This window comes from Melitaea cinxia, chromosome 8 (genome assembly GCF_905220565.1).
Source record: "Melitaea cinxia chromosome 8, ilMelCinx1.1, whole genome shotgun sequence".
In the NCBI taxonomy this organism is placed as follows: Eukaryota; Metazoa; Arthropoda; class Insecta; order Lepidoptera; family Nymphalidae; genus Melitaea; species Melitaea cinxia.
In genome coordinates this window covers 12222699-12238020 of record NC_059401.1, presented here as the reverse complement: position 1 = coordinate 12238020, position 15322 = coordinate 12222699, and the positions used below count along the sequence as shown (strand labels likewise).

The following is a 15322-nucleotide window of genomic DNA, read 5'->3' as shown; positions in this document are numbered from 1 at the left end:
TGGGAAAATAACAATGGAATTAGGAATTATTACAAAACTTTGATGTTCAACTCATGTACGTACAAACCAGGAAGAAGTGCTATCACTTCTTCCTCTTTGTCTATACAAATTAAGAAGGATTTTTACATAGATAATTTCAAGGTTTCGTTCACGAGTAGCATTTATACCCAAAAATATACGTGCACTTAAATATCTTATACATATAAATAATTTATTTAGCGTGCATTAATTTTATTAATGATTTAAAAACACCGCTTTGGTGGAATAGTGCCTGTAGGCGACTAAAACCGGCGATTGCGGGTTCGATTTCCGCTTGGAATGGATATTTGTATTTGTATAAATATTTATTTCCGGCTTAAATGTCTGTCCTTAGTCCTTGAGGATCTTCCCACCGTGCCTCGGAGAGCACGTTAAGCAGTTGGTCCCGGTTGTAATCAAGACACCTGATAGCGATCATTACTCATAATAGGGATTATCTGCTAACTCGCAGTGAAGCAACGTGGCGGATTAAGTTACGATCCTTCTCCGACATAGAGACAGAGGCCTATGCCCAGCAGTGGGATGTAACAGGCTGAATAGTCGTGATCGTAAATAAAATTTTATAAGTAATTTTATTTTATTTATAAGGAATTTTATTGCTATTGTACCCGGTAGATTTTTTTGAAGGACTATCAAGCGTAAATACTTATATGGCTGGTGTTTTCTGCAGTTAAATAAGTATAATAAACTTCTAATAAAAAATAAAATAAAAATAAACAATGATTAAGACAGTTTCGGTAAATGTCAAAAATAGGTGTTCCTTTGAATTTATTTTGTGTTTCTGCGGTTGGAACCCAATCTTTATTCATTGTAAGTACAAATCATTGCTGGGAAAAACCTATTCATACTTGTGTTAGAGAATACGTAATATTATTGAAATTTAAATCACTCGAGCTTGGCAATGACATAATTAATAGATTTTATTGAGGTACGATTAACCAAATAATATTCTTATTAAATAAATATTAAATTCCAATATTAATGAAATTAAAATATAATTACGCCAATGGTAATTTTTTCAGAACTGAATATAAGTATACTACAGGTATATATTACGTATTGCAAAAAAAGTGAATAATTTATTTAGTACAATTATTCGATTTCGAATCTATAATATAGTGATTTGCGGCAGTTTGTAAATATATTTAAAAAACCTTATAAAATCAGTCAAATTTAAATTATAAGAATGCAAATAAAATTTAGTGTGAAGCCGTATCCATCTCATGATGGTCTTTGCATTTGTTTTACGTATCTACTTGTGTTTTGCACACAGATCACCGTGGTTTTGCATTAACGTAATAAAGATTTATCACGATTGTTTCGCTGTTCTAAATCTATTGAGTAGCTTAAAATAGTTTCTTTTATAATCGTACATGTAATTAGTTATTAACAATAACGTCTCTTTAAAGACTATATTTTACATTTCTAGCTGAATAAGTATTTAAATTATTTTGTTATGTTTAATTTTTCAGTAAGTCTCAAAATGTATATTATAGTAAAAATAATTTCTACTCTAAGCCTGTTGGGCTTATTTACTGTATTCGGACAACTGGTGACTGATAACCAAAGTGGGTACGTTAAATGTTTTCCATATTTCCACTATTTTACTCATATATTTTCAAAACCTATTTTTCCTAGAGATAATCTATTTCTATTGGTATTACCACTAAAAATATACAGATATATTACTTAATAATAAAATATTTTTTTAGCATTCCAGCGTCATTACCATCGCCAAAGGAACAAGGTATTGGAAAAGATGACTTAGTTAACGCCGTTAATAGCCTCGGTTACAAAATTGTCCAACAAATGATATCTGAAAGCAGTGATAAAAATGTTATCATATCCCCAGCAGGAATTGCAGGTAAAGCAAGCAGGTGTAAAATAAACTAACACAAGGTGTAGGAACTGTACAAATTAGATGCTTTTACTTTTATTATTGTATTCCTGCTTAGCATTTAGGTAATTCCCACGTTATGTGTGCACATTTTACGCTTTTGCGAATTATGTTTAACTTTGCTGTATGAACTTATTAAACAAAAAAAGTGTTGCTTTAATTTTTGTGACAAGTAATACATGCGGAAGAAGTAAAAATATGTGTCTATATCAAATACCGAAAACATATAACGTCTATATAATGACTTTGATAATTGCGAGAGATATTAACACCTAGGATACTTGGTAATGGACTTGGGTTGTCTGGAAGAAATGGCTAAATAGCCATAAGTCCGCCCATTGTACTTCACAGTCTGTAAATATTTTTTTAAATGAGTTTATTGTTTAAAATGTAGTTGTGGTGTACAATAAGTACATATATAAATAAATAAATAAAATAAATAATGGACACAGTGTTGAGCATAAAGTAATTTGTAAACGACAATTTTTGCTTGTTAATTTTAAGAAGGTTCCCCAAATAATAGGAGGAACTTTAATTTTATTGCTTCAATTCTGTCATGTAATGACTATGTCTATACGGTGAACATTATTTACGTTTGTTTTCATAAGAAAGTCGTTCAACAACATAAAGTAATTTATTCACTTCAGCCTATCGCAGTCTACTGCTGGACATAGGCCTCCACAAGATCGCGCCAGAAATGGCGCGAATTCATGTGTTTTGCCCGTAATCACCACGCAGGGCAGGCGGGTTGGTGGTCACCAGCAGGGCTGGCTTTGTCGCACCGATGACGCTGCTGCCCGTCTTCAGTCTGTTTATTTCAAGCGATTTATTAATAATGTTTAATTTTTCAATAAATTTATAGAATTCCGCTATTTATAGAATCCGAATTGTCCGCGAATTAGTGCTTGACAAAAGGAAACATTCTGCGTTCCTGCAACGAAGACTAACATTTATTTCTTAGTAGAAGATGTTATAAAAACAACAAGTTGTTCCTAGAATGTGACATATTTACTTGTCCATTAACAAGTTTAATTTTTATATTAAAAATATTTTGTTTAATGGTAATCCTATTTGAAATAATAATAATTACTATATCATTATCTAATATCTCTTTTTAATTTAAATTTTAGTTAACAATCCAAAGTTATCATGTGAGGGGTAGGTAAATAATAAAATCTATTAAGGATGGGTTAATGTAATATAGTAAAGAATCATTAGATGGCGCAGCCAGTAAATAAGTTCTGTTATTTGAAAGTTTAAGTGTGGAGATGTTGTCACCACCACCATCATTTTGCTTTCACAAAAATGTATCAGATATCTGTCAATTGTTAATTAATATTTTTTGTTTTTAATGTTTTTAATCGGTAGTTTGTGCGACTCGGAGTGCGAGGAAACGGTGATCCATATTCTTTTAGAATGTTCACGGTTTAGCCAAAGGAGACTGGAGTTGGAAACCCAGCTACAGATAAAACTAGACCAAATTTCTCTAAACACTATCTTGGAGAAAGAGACTACAAGATCGCCTTTTCTCAAATTCGCGAGAACGGTCGCTCAAATGGCTGCCAGAGCAAATGGTTCGGTCGCTGCACTATCTGCCGTCCATACAACACAGCCCACATTACAGAATGCAGCAGTTGCACAATCCAGCATTCCAAAAAATCCAATTGCGAGGTCACTGCAAGCTGTCCCTAAACTGCTGCGGAGACTTCTTGGGAGGGCAAAAACACCGACAACGTCTCAACACACCACCCTATACGCCACGTTTGAAGAGCTAATTAGAGAAAGAGGAGAACGTGGCGACCCAAGTATAAGGACGCGGGGTGTAGCCCTTTTCATGAGTGACACCGCAGAAAAAATAGGTATCAGTTTCTGTCGCTCGGAGAGTTCGGATCGGGTGACGGTGTCGCCGGGACTCGCCCTGCTCTTAAAAGGGAGTACCGCAAAAACGAGCATTAAGCGTGACAAGATTGATGCTCTGGACTTGCGGATGGTGAGTGGCTTGGACTATCGATGCGTACAGCTGCAAGAAAAGGTTATCGTACTGTTCGAATGGGGCGAGGAGACCCCATTCGCGCGGGCATGCACAATACTCTCAAAACTCTGCGGAGAAGGCCAAGACAGTGGCCCGCGAAAAATTAGTGTGGATGCCATGAGGACCGGCTTCTTTAAAGGGGACATAACAAATTACTATGGATGCCTAATAGCATCAGAAAGGCACGAAATCATAGTATATGAAGACAGGGGGGAAGATCTGAATTTCCTGAAAGCAGAAATTAAGCCATCGTCCCCAGTTGAGGGGCCGGTTCTCAGTGAGCCACCACTGAGTGAATCCGAACGCCTACAACTGAAAATAGCAGCACAGAGATCACACACCACTTCCATGACCAATAACAGTGAGCGGACTTCCGATACCCGCTTGGTGGCACTGCAGAATTCCATCCACAGATTGGTCTCTCCAATAAAGACGACGTTTAATTCGTCTCGCCGCGCGCCTCGACCTTCAACATCGACGGACCGACAGGCTATGGCTCTAAGGGAGTTTCTGAGGGCTGACCATCTAGGAAAACCGGTTAAGCCGAAAACTCACCGAACTAGGGCCGATAAGGGACAAGTAACCCCGCCCAGGCTAAGACCGGCATCGAACCCGCTAGACCATGCAGTTAACGCAATGGTTGAATTCCTAGCCATAGTAAAAGCCAATCGAGAAGTCAACTTGGCCACATGCAAAAAGATCTTGGAGGCCCATCAGCGAGGCAGCGAAGGTCTGCTAATGGTGCTGCTCGATGGGGCAGAGGCAGCCATATATAATAACGACACGTCCCAGGTTATCAAAGGACACATGTCAGGAAAATATATGGCAGCCTATAGCGGCACGGGTGGTTTTGTGGGCACGGCCGAGGCTGCGGGGCGGGAAAACACGTCACCAAAATTTTTAACACCTCCGAGGGACCCGGTTTTGGTAGTTGCCAAGTGCACGAGAGTAATGCTGGATGACAGGATGCTTGAGATGGCAAAATCCATTTCAGTTGATCTTGATGTCGACGCGGGCCTCGTGGGCTGGCAATTGCCGAAGCTGGAGTGGATAAACGGGGTACCTGGGTGCGGAAAAACGACACACATAGTTAGGAACTTCGATGAGAATGTGGAAATAGTAGTTACCACGACGGTCGAAGCTGCCAAAGATCTTAAAGAGAAACTAGCCCGCCGCTTTGGCGACAAAATCAGGTCTAGGGTACGTACTATGGCCTCCATTTTAACAAATGGATTCAAAAGGGGCACGAAATGTAACCGTTTAACGGTGGACGAAGCCCTTATGAACCATTTTGGAGCTATAGTAATGGCGGCTCGGCTTTCGGGGGCAAGCGAAGTTGTTCTCATCGGAGATGTTAACCAGTTGCCTTATATAGACAGAGAAAATCTGTTCGAAATAAGGTACTGTAGACCTTACCTGACAATCAACATCTCACGTGAGTTGTCCTGCACATACCGGAGTCCCATGGACGTTGTATATGCCATCTGCGAGGTATATATAAACATGTACTCGGCAAATCCCACCATCCACTCCCTCAGAATGAATGGATACACTGGCGCGCCAATACCAAAACTTCAAAAGGCCACCCTATACTTGGTCTATACGCAGGAAGAGAAAAAATTCCTGATGGACCAGGGATACGGTGCTGGAGAGGGATCGCGCGTCATGACCATTCATGAAGCACAAGGGCAAACCTACAGCGAGGTCATCATCGTCCAGACAAAGACCGAGAGGCTACAAATCCACGACAGTGTGCCTCATGCGGTAGTAGCGTTAACAAGACACACTAACACCTGTGTCTACTACACTGACGACGGTGATGACGCAATCGGCAGGTTCGTTAGCCGAGCGCTGGGTGCCTCGACAAAAACAATCTTGGAGCACAACCTGAAAAGAACCATCCACAAGCGTGATATGTCGTTGGCAAGGGCTCTGCTCAAGATGCTGGGATCAGGCGTGGCTCATGATATAGTAATAAGAAAGTAGATATATAAATATATAAATTCTTATATCCTTTTGGTTTATCAAATAGTTACAAATAGCAGTTATTTTGCATGTTGATATATTTATTTAAATTTTAGTTAAGCTAAGTTTGATTATTAATATTATCTCAACTTTACACTTTATATAAATTTGATTGATGACCTTTTTAAATGAATTTTATTATTAACATGTAGCATCTTTACTGTTAATTTTTTATGCGAAGTAATTTTAATTATACTTGCTACACGGCATTAATATAATGTGGAATGTTGTGTACCCCGTGATGGGATACATATTAGATAATAATGTAATAGTGAATTATATATAATGTTCCATATGTATTTTGTGGATGTACCTATAAAATAAAATAAAAAAATAGATAAATAAATAGTTATGTAGTGAAATTTAAGTAAATAACAGAAATAGATAACTTATACATAGATAAACAAATAATAACTATATAAAAAATAATATATATATAAGAAAAAAAAAAAAAAAAAAATCCTTACTAACAGTAACATAGGTTAAGTGTACATTGTAAGTAGAACATAAGTGTACATATATGGTAACTAGGAAATAAGTGTACATATATGATAACTAGGCAAATAAGTGTAAATATAGACATAGATAAGAAAAATAATAATGTTAGAAATTAGAAAGCAATTATGTGTATACTTCTGCATAAACAGTATTTAGTAAGGAAAAAAGAAAAAAAAAAAAAAAAAAAAAAAAAAACCGTCGGCGTCGGGCCACGTCCTAGTTTTACTAGGCAGTCACAGGACTGTCGATCTGTAGTATAATAAGTAGAAAAATCGCCTGTAGTATTATAATGCATGCATGATAAACAAAGGCACGGGCATTTTGAGCCCGTGGATCAAAATTTATAAAAAAAAAAAAAAAAAAAAAAAAAAAAAAAAAAAAAAAAAAAAAATCGGTAGTTTGAATAATTTCATCCTCTCTCTATAATCTCAATTATTACACCGTTATTTATAATTTTATAAATAATCATGGGAAACTGTTTTGGTAATGCTTCTTAAATATATACTATGTAATAATTTTATTATGTACTGTCTGTTTACATAAAAATGAATAAATAAATTAATTAATTAATTAAGTTCCTAAAAGGCTTCTTGGTACTAACTACAAACTACAGAAAAAACTATAGTTCAGATACTAAATAGTAAAAAATAAACAAATTAAAAAAAATAAAGGAAATATTAACGATTGGTGAATCCGGGAGAATTTGGAAAATCCGGAGTACCCTACAGCACAAGAGACCGCTAAGCTAACAATAAGTGGAAATAGATAGAGTACATAAATATTTTGATTGCAAATCTGATAATCATTGGAGGCTAAAGCCATTGGATTGATAAATAAATAATTAAAAATTCCTAGACAGGTGAATAGAATCCAACCATTAGCTGGCTTAGTTTTCATGTAAAGTACTAAAAGTTTTGTCCGTACTCTAACAATTAAGGAAACCCCACGAGAAAATCCGAATGTTTTGGAATATATACATTATATAGGTATATTAAGACTTTTTTATTGTCTATGTATATTGGTCTTCGGTAGTGGAATATTGTGATGAAATTAATTGATATCTGAATTTACGAAAAAGACACGACTGTAAACAAATGTTGTTAGTTTAAAATGACAGCCGTTATATAATACCTTAGATATACAATATCAACTATACAAAAATAGTTCCCTATTTATACTATAAACTAAGTTAACGCAATCATCACAATATTTGTAGACGAAGTACTACAATTATACTTACAGTACCTACCTACCTAGTGTAGTAGTAGTATAAATGAGACATTATACATACACTTACCTACAATAGCTATACCTACTTTTTTAAATTAATTGCACAGATTGCACTCCATTTATTTCTCTGACGATGAGATGTTGTTATCTTGTAATATCGATACAAGTTAAAAAATATAATGGCTTAATTGTATAGATAAATAATTTTATTTTTTATTTTTTACATAATATACAAAAACATCTCTACTTCGATCGTTTTAATTACTGCAAACGATTGTCATTGTTCAATTTCCGTGAACAGTGAACAGAATTGTAAGGACGCGTTATATTACGTGTCTTCGCAATCACAATAACTATCAGTACCTACACAAAAAATACTTCTTTTTAAACTCTGTTTTAAATGATCAACATCTGACAAGTATGTAATGTACAGCTTATAGACAAAAATTCATTACAAAGAAAACATAATTTATGAATAAAAGTAGTCATTATGTATTGAGTTCACTTTTTGTTTTGGGACACAAAGAATATGAATCAGTTTAACTGGGTAACGGAAGACTGAGTTTTGACCTCGTTTACTTGGACATTTTTATATTTAAAATACATTGCGGAGATATGAGATTATGGTATCTGCTTTTAGCATAATCTACTTTCATATTTACCTATATTTAATTAAACGATTTTTTAATTATGATTCAATTCGTTTTATTCTCTATCTAGTATTAATATTTAACGCATTATTGCAAATTAAATTCTAGGTAATATCCTATTTAAAATCTGGAGCAGCCCGGCTGGGGAAGTACCTCGACCTTACAGAAGATCACAGCTAAATAATTTATACTTCTTTCAAGCAGTATTGTTTTTCTTTTGGTGAGTAAGGTGACCAGAGCTTTTGGGGGATAGGGTCGGATGGGGGATAGGGTCGGATAGGGGATAGGGTCGGCTAGGGGGTAGGGTTGGCTAGGGGGTAGGGTCGGCTAGGGGGTAAGGTCGGCTAGGGGGTAGGGTCGGCTAGGGGGTAGGGTCGGCTAGGCGGTAGGGTCGGCTAGGGGGTAGGGTCGGATAGGTGGTAGGTTCGGAGAGGGGATAGGGTTGGCAACGCGCTTGCGATGCTTCTGGTGTTGCAGGCGTCTATGAGCTGTACGCATGCCGTACGCTTGTTTGTCGATCTAGTTGTATAAAAAAAGTTTTTTTTTAATTGTTTGATTATAATTAATTTTAATGAGTAGTGTTACATTTTACATTTTTTTTATTTCCATTTTTTATATTATATATATGATAATAAGAATATGTGTATATTTCAGGGTTACTAGCGATGACACTCTTGGGTACTGTCGGAAAGTCATACGATGAGCTGGCCGAGATACTCGGGTTTTCTCAAGGTAAGCCTGTAACCTCACTATAATTATCCATAGTAGACTTCACTCAGTCAATACACACCTATACAAATAAATAAAATTGGAGTGTCTGTTTGTAATATTATTTTTTTTAAAATGCATATATATACACATACATACATATATCAAAATAACATTTTTTTTTACTATTTTTGTCTGTCTGTTTATTCCGGCTAATCTCTGAAACGGCTAGACCGATTTTGATGGGACTTTCACTAGTAGATAGCTGATGTAATAGCGAGTAACTTAGGTTAATTTTATTTTAGAAATTTATTTATTTTATAACTCTGCGAACTGAACAATAATTAATTCCACGCGGACGAAGTCGCGGGCACAGCTAGTTACATAATAAAAAAAAATATTTACATTAAACATTATTACACTTTACATTACTTATACATACTTGAAAATAAAATATCTTCACTGGTTTTTTCTATTGATGTATCTCAAAAAATTTCAACATACCTACCTACTGTTCTCATGTTCCTTATTCTACTTATTTAAAAAAAATACTTTCGCGCCTTATTCTCGAAAATTAACAAGTACGTAATGGAATTTATTGTAAATATTGACTTATAGCAAAATAATTATTTGTATATACACATCCTTGTTATCACAATACATATACCTTTGCGGAAACGTGTTTCACGATATTGGATTTTTGTCAGTTACTCGTAATAGGAAATTTTTGTTCGTTTGGTTTTTACTAGGGCGGTTTATCTTATATGTATGCAACCACCGCAATCGATGCTAAGTGTGGCCAGGCATTTGGCCTCTACAGCCGGACTGTATCTTCACTAGCCAAAAGTAGCTTACCCATTTTTTTATAGCGACGTAGGTACTTTGTTAAGACTTACTCCACTGAACTAAGCAATGTGTATTAAACTTGCGATAAATTATCATAATCTTAGCAAATATTACTTTTTTCAATCTACATGTATTTAGCATTTAGCAATGATTAAAAACAATAAAAAATTAATATGCATACCGCACGACCAAAAACGATATCAAAAGCCAGACAGTCTGAAAATATTCAAACATGTCCGCAATATTTTCATTTACTCTTCCTTAAATCTTTTTTTGATAATAAATACCAACTACACATACTCAGTGCAGTCCAGGTAGTGCTTTACTTGGTTTTATTGAACAGGCAGTGAAATTTATTGTACAAGGTTTTTGATCATAAATTTTAATTACACTTACTTTTAGAACAATAATGAGCTAAGTAACTAACAACATTTCATACACCTCCATCTGCGTAATTTTCGTGAAAAGGGGTACAAAAATTTGCTTAACGTATTAATATATAGATCTATACATATAAATAAAACTGAAGTTTCTGTCTGTGATTTCAAAATAACTGTTTTTTTTTTCAAATACATATAGTTATTTACAATATACTAAAATAGAAATAAACGATTTTAAAATGTTTGTCTATCTGTCTTTCTTTTTGTCCGGGCTAGTCTCCGAAACGGTTGACTGATTTTTTATTGGAAGGTAGAGGAGTAGAGAAGGAAAATAGCCTAACATATACCTAGGTAGTCTACTTTTTAACCCGGAATTCGAAATCGGAGTTTACGAAGGAAATACCGCGTTAAAAGAGAAAGGCTTAAATTATAAAATAAAATATATAAATAGTAATAAATAAATAAAATTAAAATACTACATTCTACATATCACAAAATTTACTGGGTTTTGTCAAGTTTTATTACGAGTAATAGATATGTACATCTTTGAAGAATATGGCTTATGTTTAAAGACACGGTACTTCTAAATATCTAAATTTGATATAAGTTTAAAAATACCGTACGAGTGTTTAGTGAAATAGGTATAACAGCTCGCGGATTATTTGTTTTGCAATTTTCAAATTTTATTATTTGAAACGAAATTATAGGCATTGCTAATTGTAAAGTTAATATTTGTACAGATTTGATGTTATTGTTAAAATATGTGCATTTCAACACAGATTTAAAGATCAATCGAGTCAATCACGAACAATTCGGGGACCTATTAAAGAGTTTAAATTCGAACGGAACTTCAAGTAAGACGATGTACGCTGACGCTATCTTTGTGGACAGTTCATCTCCACTTCGAGAAGCTTATCGAACTTATTTACACGAGGTATACAATGGAGAAGCGAGATCAGTTAACTTCGCCGACGAAGATGTTAAGACTAAAATAAATGAGTAAGTTGTATTCGGAATATATATTTATTTGAACCCTACGTCTGAGATAAATTGTGAGTAACCACAATAATGCGCTTGTTGCTATACGCATTATGATGGAAATTAATCAATAAACTACCGCCCAGGATTGCTCTTCCGGTTTACAGTTTTTTTTTTTATATTATTTTACTATTTAGCATGTTTTACTTATTTTTTTAAATCCTTTTTAGATGGGTGAGTGAAAACACTGGCGGAAAAATACCGGATTTTTTAAAAGATCCTCTTCCACGCAATTCCAAAGCGGTCTTATTGAGTGCCTTGTACTTTAGTGGTCAATGGAAATATCCCTTTTTTCCAGAATACACACTGAAGTAAGTGACAAAGTTTTAACATTTGTTTTTTTTTATTAGGCAACTCTTCAAATAACAGGATAAATTATAAAGTTTTTAATAACTTATCACATCACTTATATGTAGAATAACATATCTAATACCCGAGATATCGTTAATTTTACGTTGTAAAACGTAATGTTTTTATTTAATTTTATATTCTACATATTTTAATATACGATTTCAGTTATTCCATTTTCTCCCGTCAAAATATAGCTTGCCATGCAATGATACCGCATCATTCTCCTGGGGAAATAATTCTTAAAACTAGGTCTAGTTGTTATTGAGTTTATTACTAGCTGTATTTATTTTAGAAGCAAAAAATTTACTAAAATATGATATACGAAGTATACGGACATCGTTGGTATAATTGGCGTTCAAACAAATTCTGCATATATGCTATCTTTATAATATTAGTATTGGTGTAATTTAATACTATTTGTCTTCCAAATATCCAATAAATATCTATACTTATAATTAAACAGCAAAAGATTCAATTTTGTACATTAATGATATTTTTTTTAACAACAACAAAACAAAACTTGTCATGTTTAGAGTCCATACGAGCCAGGTCAATAGATACTTTTTATCCTAAAAGTTAGCAGTTAACTTGGGAGATGGGATAAGTCTTTAAAATGTCGGTCTAAGTGACTTGGTTAGCTAAAAAACGTTCTTCTAAACGCGATGGAAACAGAGTATATAAGGTAAACGTGAACGGAACTATACAGCCTTTTTAGTCATATAGGTACCGTCCGTCTAAATTTAACATTCTCTAATTCTTCAGATACTCAGTTCCGGTCTTGCCAGATTAAAACCAGAAAGATCTACGATGTTTTATAATGACAATACCTACATTTTTTTTGTTCTAGATTACCATTCAAGAAGACTAATGAACAAGTAATGGCAGACTTGATGATGAATGCGGGGCAATTCGATCAAATTTATTCTGTTAAAGATGGTAACTTTTTAAAAAATATATTTCATTTATATTCATACAAAGTGTCATTAAACTGGGGTCCTTCCATTTAACTGCGATATGAAAATCGATATTATAACCTGAATATGCAATTTACTTACCCTAAAAGGCTTAAAAAAAGGCTTTAAAAAATAAAATAAAATTAGGTAGTTATTAAATAATTACTATTTATAAAATTATCGTCTAATGTACGTTAGGGTCGTATCAATGACCGAGTTAACTGAGTTTCACACTTAAATCGGTTATTTATAGCTAATTTTTCCATGACTTTTCCAAAAAAAAAAAAATCCGATTTGTCGATTTTAAATCTACGAAATGACGAATGTACGAACGACCTGAAGGACGCTAGTTTGATAACACGTTGTATACCCATATCTATACTTAAAAATAAAGAGTTATTTATAATATATTTAACTTACAAACACAATAAAAAGAAAAATGTGAAAAATATCTTTAATATAAACACACAGTCGATTGTTCCTAAGGCAGGCAATTTAATACTGTTTCTGTTGTATATGTATTGTTGTATATGATATATATAAGTCAGAGCTGGAATCGAACCAACGATCCTGGAGCACTCTGGACCCGTAAACTTACTCGGTTACTGCACACTGCATTAATGGACTAACTAAAAATTGATGTTTATTTGTAATTTCTTAAAAATAGTAAATTCCCCCGTGAAAAAGAATAATATATTTTTTATTTATTGCATACCGTCATTTTTAACCGACTTCAAAAAAGGAGGAGGTTGCTCAATTCGACCGTATATATATTTTTTTAATGTATGTTCGGGGATAACTACATCGTTTATGAACCGATTTTGATAATTCTTTTTTTGTTGGAAAGGAGATATCCCTTGTTTGGTACTATGATAATGAAAACAGTATCTGATGATGGGATCCCAGAGAAGTCGAGGGAAACTCTCGAAAATCCGCATTACTTTTTACTGGGTGTACCAATTTTGATGATTTTTAATTTAATCGAAAGCCGATGTTTATCATGTGCTCACATTTAAATTTCATCGAGATCTGATTACAACTTTTGGAGTAATCTTTGATAATGCGTATTTACTTGACTATTTTTTCGTCTACCTACGTTGATGTCGATGTCAGAATTTTGTCAGATTGTCGATGTAATTGAAGTCGGTTTTTCTTCGTTTGTCTGCAAACACAATTATTTAAATAGCATTAACGTTAAGCGGTAAAACAGGCTTTTAATCTAAATTTTTTTTTATCTTTTAGATATTCACCTGATAGCGATTCCTTATAATGACACCACAACTTTATATGCTCTAAAACCTCGAAGAAACCAATTTACTAGTCTAACAAAAGTTATGAACAACTTAAATTATACACGGATTTCGGAACTAATAGATAAGTTGGAAAGTAAAAAAACTATCATAAGATTTCCAAAAATGGACTTAAAATTCAGAACTAGTTTGCAAGAACCCCTCCAAGCTTTAGGAGTTCAATCTATTTTTACACCACAAATAGCGAACTTCGCTCTAATGATAGATGTTGATAATAATCTTAACAAAACAGAAAATGAAACAATAACAAGTGCAAAAAAATTAGAGCCAAGCATTAGAGATGTAATCGATAATCTCCCGAACCCTGGTATTCATGTGGATTCAATCATACACGATGTTAGGATAAAGATAGACGGTAAGTGACAAAAATAATACATCGATAAATAATTACACGTATTTATTCAGCTTTAAAATAACAATTTTTGCGCTTTTACTCTCTATCACAAAACTTTTTAGCAGCAATATTCTATTAAATTATGTCAACTAGTAATAAATGAAGTGCAACACATATAAAGAAAGTGTGTGTTCATATCACACACGGCAGAAGTTAAACTTCTGAAAAGCTGTACGAAGGTAGGCCATTGCGATTTATCTTATCCACGGTGAGACCGTGTTCTCTTGAAAAAGGTCGTAAGCGTCATGCAAAACGCTTCCTTTACGTGTTTTGAGTAGTAACAAGTTTCGAGTTTCAAATCACAACAACTCTAAAGAAGGTTAAAAAAAAGAAGATACAAAGAAAATTTTTAACGCATTGTTGGCTTACTCAGTATATACGTTATTATGTATTAAGTTTATTTCAATTCAAAGTAGAATTACCTCTTTGCACTGCAATAAAAAAAAAATATTCCTAAAGGATACACAGTGATAGGCGTTAAATTAAACGAATGTATTACATACATATTTCTTTGCTATATACCAAAAATTAGATTACTTTACCTACAAGAAGGTTTAAGTTGCATAATCATATGTAATAATGATATCTAAAATAATAGTGAAAATCGTATTAAAGATGTTTGAATATTTTAAACCTTCTTAATAAGTAAATCTCGGTGATAATATACATAATCTCCCATAAACCTAATATAGTATTTAATTTTTTTTTACAGAGTATGGAACTGAAGCAGTTGCTGCAACCAGCGGAATACTAGCTAGATCAGCAGAATTGTTTTATGCAGATTCACCATTTTACATGTTCATAAGAAATGAAGTGACTAAACTTGTTACATTTAGTGCTGTTATATTTGATCCCACTACATAGAATTCTAAGTCTTTATAACATATAAATAAATTAATGTACACTTTTGTTATGTGAATGACTAATATTATTTTATAACTAAATAATATATGGTATTTTTTTAAACCTTA

The 15322-nt window shown here is 33.6% G+C and overlaps 1 protein-coding gene across 1 annotated transcript; it reads left to right on the top strand.

The window, feature by feature from the left end:
- The first annotated feature begins 1490 nt into the window (after nt 1-1490).
- On the top strand, nt 1491-15295 carry LOC123655710 (serpin B8-like). Its single transcript, XM_045591463.1, has 8 exons — nt 1491-1611; nt 1752-1903; nt 9026-9103; nt 11085-11304; nt 11514-11654; nt 12542-12630; nt 13890-14312; nt 15064-15295. The coding sequence occupies exons 1-8, from the start codon at nt 1496-1498 to the stop codon at nt 15213-15215; spliced, it is 1371 nt and encodes a 456-aa protein (XP_045447419.1). The 5' UTR covers nt 1491-1495; the 3' UTR covers nt 15216-15295.
- The last annotated feature ends 27 nt before the right edge of the window (nt 15296-15322 follow it).